Genomic DNA, 6,952 nt, shown 5'->3' with positions numbered 1-6,952 from the left:
CCTGGCCCCAGCTTCCTGAACTCCCAGGATGACCTCACAGGGGAGGGTGGGACCGTCACACCAGCCCAGGGCCATACCCCTCCCCCGCCAAAGGAACCCAACCCCCATGTCCTGGGGAGGAAACCTAGTGGGAGGTGGCAGGGAAGCCACCCACTGGCTTCTAAGTTTAGCCCAGTGCTCCAGACCACTCCCCTCACCCGCCTCCAAGGCCCAGAGCCAGGCATGACCTCATCCTTTTCTCCAAGACTCCACCCTGCCTGCCTGGGAGTCCTGCCTTTGCAGACAGGGGGCCAGCCTGGCAAGCACCCTGGAGAGATGGGACTCCAGGCTCACAGGGACCAGGAGAGAAAGGAAGCCACACACATGTTGGAGCCTGTGGCCTTTATTCATGCCCCACACCAAGTACAGCCAGATGCAAGGCCCCTGCCCAAAGCAGAAACACCAGGGGCCCGGGACTCCGGGTTACACCCTCCAAGTTCCCTACCCCAGATACTCTCCTGTGAGCCAGAAGTGTATAAAGTGCTGGTGTGATGATCCTCTGGGGAAGACCAAAGGGATCAAGAGCCCCACCCCTGGACCAAGGCAACAGGAGGAGGGACTGTGCTCTGGTTCCCAGAGTGCTGAGACGGGGCCTACGGCCACCACCATCAGGGCTGGGGAAGCGCGATGCAGTCCTGGGCAGGAGGGAATTGGGAAAGGGAGCCTTCAGCAGGGATCCCTAATAGGGTGGGGCTGCTGGGGGCAGGGGGAGTTTCTGCACCCCTGTGAAGGGAGGTGGGGGAGGAGGGGAGGCCTTGGGGGTCTCAGAGAATGGGGCAGCCCCTCCGGCGCTTATTCTTGCGGACCTGGAGGCCAGCCCGAGTGGCCATCTCAAACACCTCCCGCACCCCCTCCTTGGTCTTGGCTGAGCACTCAAGGTAGCCAAAGGCACTGATCCGGTTTGCCATGTCCCGGCCTTCCTCAGATCGAACAGGCTCCTGGGAAGGTAGAAGGAGAGTGGTCAAAGGAAGCTGCTGGTTAGGTGCACCTCACCCATATTTGTAACGAGAACAAATATCTCCTCCAGCCCTGACCCCACAAAGCATCCAAGCCCCGGCCACTGTGGATAGCTTCTGAGCTAGAGACCCAAGACTCAAATTTACCTTCAAAATTCTCTCCATCAGCCCTATACCCCACCGTACACTCTTCTCTTGCCTGAGTGAGGATCTACCATCCTCTGTTCTCACTTTCTTCCAATCCATCCTCTATGGCTGCCAGAATCATTTTTCTAAAATGCTGACTCTGACCATATCTGTCCCCAGTTTAAAACTTTGCCATAATTATCCTCAAAGAATAGTCTAGATTCCTTATCCTGGCAGCTCTCCCTAATCAACTCATCCTCTGGCTAGAAAGCCACTTACCAAGTCCCCAAATAAGCCAGCTCCCTCACTCTGGGCCTTTTCCCAGCCACTCAGAATACCCTCCGTTCCACATCCACAGCAGCCCACACACCTCCCCAGGTATACTCTGATGGCTCCACCTGCATACCTCAAGCAAAACATCTACTGTAAGAACCCGGTTCCCTGAGGGCAAGGATTTTCTTATTCATCTTAATAGCCCCAATGCCAAACCGTGGACAATAGACAAATTAAAATGCCAAGTGACCTTGGACAAGTCACCGTACTCTGACAGTTTCATCAAATATTGGGTCAGACCCTAAGGGCCCCCAGGGGGTAGGAGGTGGACGTTACTGTCACTTCTAACACGGGGAGTCAGTAGGAGGGAGGCTCCTTCACCAGCCTGCAAGCCCTCAGAGGGCACCTGCCTCCCCAAGGCCTCCCAGCCCAGAGGCTGCACCCACCTGCTTCATCTTGGCCAGCTCTCTCCGGGTATGTTCGTCTTGCCTCAGGTCCTTCTTATTCCCCACTAGGATGATGGGCACGTTGGGGCAGAAGTGCTTCACCTCCGGGGTCCACTTCTCAGGAATGTTTTCTGCACAGACATGTCCCAACAGGTGTTGGTGCCTCCACTTAGGCTAGAAGGCTTCCCCTGGGTCCCCTTGTCTCCCCAGGGCAGAGTCTTAGAGGCTATTCAGCATGATAGTCCCTTCACAGGTCAACCCACCGCCCCCCACCCCCCACCCCGCTCACAGTACACACCCTCCCCTGAGCCCTCCGAGGGCCAGAGTCACCACAGGGAAGGAGGCTAACGGGGCTCCCCGCACCCTCCCACACAGCTTCTGAAGATGGTTGAAAGGAGCCAAGGCAAGAGCTCCCTCTGGTTGGTTGATTCCAAGGGATTCTCAACCCCCTCCCTCCAACCCCCTCACCCAGGCTGTCGGGGCTGTCGATGGAGAAGCACATGAGGATGACGTCAGTGTCCGGGTAGGAGAGAGGCCGCAGGCGATCATAGTCTTCCTGCCCTGCTGTGTCCCACAGAGCCAGCTCCACCTGACACACAGGGCCAGTGCTTAGCTAGCCTGAGGGCCCCAGTTACACACCCCACACCCTGCCACCCAGAGGTCCTCTCTGAAATCCTGGTCCCTTAGGTTCACTGAACATCTACTTATTGAGCACCTACTCTGTGCCAGGGATACTGCTAATCATTGTCACACAACATAAACTAAGGTGAGTTTCTTAAATTCTGAGACAACAGCGTTTGATCTTTGTGCAGTTTGAGCTGCCATTGGGAGCGCCACTATTTTATTTAATACTCATAAAAACCCTTCGAAGGAGGCCTTACCATTATTTCCATTTCACAGCTTGGGGAGCTTAAGCCCAGAGGCAAAGGGACTGGGCCCAGATTACAGAGCCAGCGTGTAAAAAACCAGGAGGTTATCCAGATTTCCTAAGACTGCAGTTTCACTTCCTAACTTCCACTGGTTCCAGCAGGGAGAGTGAAGCAAGGACATGGGTGGATGGTGAGCACGGACATCCCAGGTCCATAAGTGATGGGGGCAGGCGTGGTTCCAAGGGGCTCTTCGCCTTTACCTGCTTGCCGTCCACCTCTATGTCTGCGATGTAGTTCTCAAAGACAGTAGGGACATAGACTTCTGGGAATTGATCCTTGCTGAAGACGATGAGGAGGCAGGTCTTCCCACAGGCCCCATCCCCCACGATCACCAGCTTCTTTCGAATGGCAGCCATGGCTGGGGCTGGTAGGGAAGAGGCAGTGGGGATGTTGGGAAAAGCCAGTAAGTCCACAAACACTTCTCTGGGGCCCCCAAGACCTCCCTGGAAACCGAGGCATCCAGTGAAGGGAGAAGAGGGAGGGAAAGGGGCTTGCTCAGGCAAGTTCTTGCCAAGAACCAATTGTTCGGGCAACTGAGTCTGAAATTCCTAATCTCAAGGTCAGGGACAGGTCTCCCCCATGGGTTAGAATACAGAAGTGGGAGGTGGAAGAACCACCCACTTGGGAGACAGAAAAGCATGAGTTCTAATCTAATCCACTCACCAACTGTGGGCCCCTGGACACCTAAAGGGGTGCTCAGGGACCAGTGATGTGTCCAGAAGAGCAAGCTTTTATCTATTCTACATATCAGGGTTTCAAGTCAGATGTATCTGTTACCAGGATTTTGATACTTTTTAAAGTTTAATAATTGTGAAGGTCCAATCTGGAACACATTGTCCCTCAGTCAGCACAAGTCATGCCTGCCCAGCGAAAAACGAAGAGTCCCTACCCATAAGGGTGGGTAAGGGAAAGAATATTTATCACACCCCTAGGTGCCAGGCACTATGGTGGGCATTTGGACAAAAATCACCTCCCTCAGTCCCCAGAAGCCTGGAAGGTCGGTAGTGAGCTCCCCATTTTGACAAACTAGGAAAGTGAGATTCATTGAGGTTAAGACACGAATTCAGAGTTGTGGCAGGGATGGCACTCAAAGCAGGGCTGTGTGACTCTAGAGTCTGTTGCTTTTCTACATATCACCCCAGAGGTGGGAAGGAGAGCAGAGGGAGGGAAACCCAGACAGAGGGCAGCGGCAGCAGCCAGCAGGCTTCCCTGGCCCACCCTGGCCCGGTCCCCAGAGCCCCGAGTCACACAAAGGAGGCTCAGTCCAGGCAGTGCCCACAGCCCACACTCGGGCAGCCTGCCTTCCTCCCCCTGCTTCCTCCTGGGCCTGGCAGCTACACTGGGTCACTCAGCCCCAGGCAGGGGACAATGACCACACTGTAGGGAGCCACACATCCACCACAGCAGAGCGACTGAGAATAATCCACCAGGGAATCACCTCCACCCACTCCCTGGAACAGCCCCTTCCTCCACTCTGTCCAGCTCACCCTGAGGCCCTGCCCACCCCTCCCTGTGACTCAGGGCAAGGAGTCAGCTTCCCAGGGTTTCCATGTGTCCCCTGCCCCCAACACACACCAAAGAGCATCTGCACAGTGCATCACACCTTCCCAGCTTCCCCGCGCCTAAGCTGAGCCTCACTTCCTCCTTCCCTGGGGAGAGGAGCTGACCTCCAGCCGGCTGGAGTTCCCAGGCCTACAGCCCAGGAGGAAGAGGGCGGGCTCTGGGCCTGAGATGAAGTGGAGGCTGTTGGGAGAAGCGGGGGCTGGAGCCGGTGCTGGGAGGAACCCCAAAAAAAGAGACAAATGAGGGCCAGTCCCAGCACCAACCACACAGGGAGTAGTTAAAAAAGAAGGGGATGGTAACCTGATCTCTGCCCCAAACCTGGCTTTTTCTCAGTCCCACATCCTGTCAAACTAGGCTGAACTCCTTTACTCCCCACACACCACCACCACCTCACAGCCCTGCCTTGGTCTGCCTTTTAGGGAGCGAATACTCCAGCCCAAGGCAAGCTCTCTTCAGCAGTGGGATTCCGGGTGGCCTCCCTCCCCTCCACACACACACGCACAACAGTGGGATGAGGGCAAGTGGATATGAATCAGAGGGAATTTATAGGAGTTGAGGGCACGGCCACACTCTCCCCATCACAACAGGGGCCCTCTCTGATACCCCCAAAACAGGCAAGAAGGCATTCACCCTGCCAGCAGATCCCCTCCAAAAACAGAAACCACCCTTCAGAAAAGGGGGTCTCAGGCTTCCCTGGTGGCGCAGTGCTTAAGAATCTGCCTGCCAATGCAGGAGACGGGTTCGAGCCGTGGTCCGGGAAGATCCTACATGCCATGGAGCAACTAAGCCCGTGCACCACAACAACTGAGCCTGTGCTCTAGAGCCCACGAGCCACAACTACTGAGTCCCTGTGCCACAACTACTGAAGCCCGTGTGCCCTAGAGCCCGTGCTCTGCAACAGGAGAAGCCACTGCAATGAGAAGCCTGCGCACCGCAACGAAGAGTAGTCCCTGCTCACCGCAACTAGAGAAAGCCCCCGCGCAGCAACGAAGACACAACGTGGCCAAAAATAAATAAAATACATTAATTAAAAAAAAAAAAAGGGGGGCCCCTGGAAGTTCCACCCAGGTGACCAGCTCCCTGACCTACTCCCACAGGTTCCATTGGTCCAACTGTGGGAAGACAGGCTGGGGTAGCCTCAACCTGGGATGGGCAGTGTGGATGGAGGGATGGAGAGCATTCACCACTGGGGTGAATACCAAATGCTTAGGCATGAATATACCGCTGCCCTTCCCCACCCCAGGCAAGGCAGTTTAGGTGGCACCAGACGGTGGTGGGCAGAGGCCAGAACTCCAGGGCAAGGGCATGCATTAAATGACCTAGAGCCCCAGAGCTCAGTTAGAAGACGTTCCCTTCAGGCTCAGAAGAGTAGTTGGCCCAGGCCAGGCCAGGCCACCAGGCCCAACGCCAAGATGGCAAGAACAACAGCTCCCTGTGAGAGGCAGCCCCTGAGGAACTGCCCCACTGACCCTAAGAGGGGCAACCAAACCCCACACGGGGCCTGGAATGACCCTGGAACTTCTGGGATCTTCCCTGTAATAAAACAGCTGCCGTCTCCTCATTCTCTAGATTTCCGGATGAACCAGGTTCTGCTGTACCCTGCCCACCACCCCTGAGGTCTAGGGAAGAAATCAGATATCTCCTCCTCAACTTGAAAACCACACACACACACACACACACACACACACACACACACACACACACGCACACGGGTTGGATCCTTCCCAATCTCCCGTACCTCCACTCCAGGCCGGCTCCAGAAACCATCTAGGGCGACGTCCAGAACCCCGGGGCAGTGGCAGCCCCCGCGGTCACACCCCGCCCCTATTCCCGCCACTCCACCGGCCCGGCGGGGGGGATTCCCACCTCAACCCGGACTCGGGCCCCGACCCACACCCAAGCCCAGGTCCACAGAGGGCCGCCAGGCCTGGGAGCTAGAGCGTCTGCGCTGGGGCTCCCTCGCCAAGACCCAAGTTGCCGTCTCTCCCGTCGCCCGGCCGGGCAGGTTCCGGGAAGCCGGGAGGAGAAGGGAACTGACTCCGACTCGGACACCAAGAGGCGAGAGGCCCTGCGGGGCAATTCCCGGGGCCCCTCACTGCAGCCCAGGAGGGCAGGGAGGGGCCGAGCCGGCCCGACCCCCGCACCGCCCAGACGCCGCGTACGAGGGAGGGCAGGCGGCCCGCGCTCGGACCAAAGCCCCTCCCCGGCCGGCGCTCCGAGCTCCTGCCAGGCGGAGAAGGGGGGAAGTGCTCTCCTGGGGATGAGTTCCCAGAACGACCCCGCCGCCCAGAGCCCCAACCCGGGATACCTTCCGCTCCGCCGCTTCCAGCTGCGCGGCCGGTGCCGGAGGCAGAGACTGACCCGAGGGGCACCGCCCCGCCCTCCTCCAGCGCCGCGGCGGGGAGGGGCGACTCGCGGGGTGGGGCGGGCCTGGCGGCCCTTGGCTCCGCCCGCCCACGGCCCCCGCTCACGGCCCCAGAGGGTCGCCCAGCGAGAGGCCCCGGCGTCTGGGGGAGATGCCGGGACTGTGGAGGAGTGGGCAGCGGGGCGAGGCGCGGCGAACGGGACCCCTGAGGACTCTGCCTCTGCCCACCTTCCAGCTCCTAGTGGCAGACCGGCG

The 6,952-nt window shown here is 58.1% G+C and overlaps 1 protein-coding gene across 3 annotated transcripts; it reads right to left on the bottom strand.

Moving 5' to 3' along the window:
* Positions 1 to 366: 366 nt before the first annotated feature.
* RHOC (ras homolog family member C) lies at positions 367 to 6,948 on the bottom strand. Of its 3 annotated transcripts, none has more exons than XM_082380526.1 (5): positions 6,926 to 6,948; positions 2,970 to 3,133; positions 2,309 to 2,429; positions 1,841 to 1,971; positions 367 to 977 (listed from the first exon to the last, which is right to left on the bottom strand). In XM_082380526.1, exons 2-5 carry the CDS (start codon positions 3,123 to 3,125, stop codon positions 804 to 806), a joined length of 582 nt encoding a protein of 193 aa, XP_082236652.1. In that variant the 5' UTR covers positions 3,126 to 3,133; positions 6,926 to 6,948; the 3' UTR covers positions 367 to 803. The 3 variants fall into 3 exon arrangements, with proteins under 3 accessions (XP_082236652.1, XP_082236653.1, XP_082236651.1); XM_082380527.1 differs by lacking the exon at positions 6,926 to 6,948 and adding an exon at positions 6,641 to 6,867; XM_082380525.1 differs by lacking the exon at positions 6,926 to 6,948 and adding an exon at positions 6,071 to 6,484.
* Between the last annotated feature and the right edge of the window lie 4 nt (positions 6,949 to 6,952).

This window comes from Balaenoptera borealis, assembly GCF_965194805.1.
Source record: "Balaenoptera borealis genome assembly, chromosome: 1".
Lineage (NCBI taxonomy): Eukaryota > Metazoa > Chordata > Mammalia > Artiodactyla > Balaenopteridae > Balaenoptera > Balaenoptera borealis.
The sequence above is the reverse complement of the archived record's forward strand: the minus strand, read 5'-3'. Positions and strand labels throughout refer to the sequence as shown.

Coding starts and splice junctions, on each gene's coding strand:
- RHOC (XM_082380526.1), bottom strand. CDS start 3,125: ATGGCTGCCATTCGAAAGAAGCTGGTGATCGTGGGGGATGGGGCCTGT. Junction 2,430..2,969: donor TAGAGGTGGACGGCAAGCAG/GTAAAGGCGAAG, acceptor CCTGTGTGTCAG/GTGGAGCTGGCTCTGTGGGA. Junction 978..1,840: donor AGCTGGCCAAGATGAAGCAG/GTGGGTGCAGCC, acceptor CTACCTTCCCAG/GAGCCTGTTCGATCTGAGGA.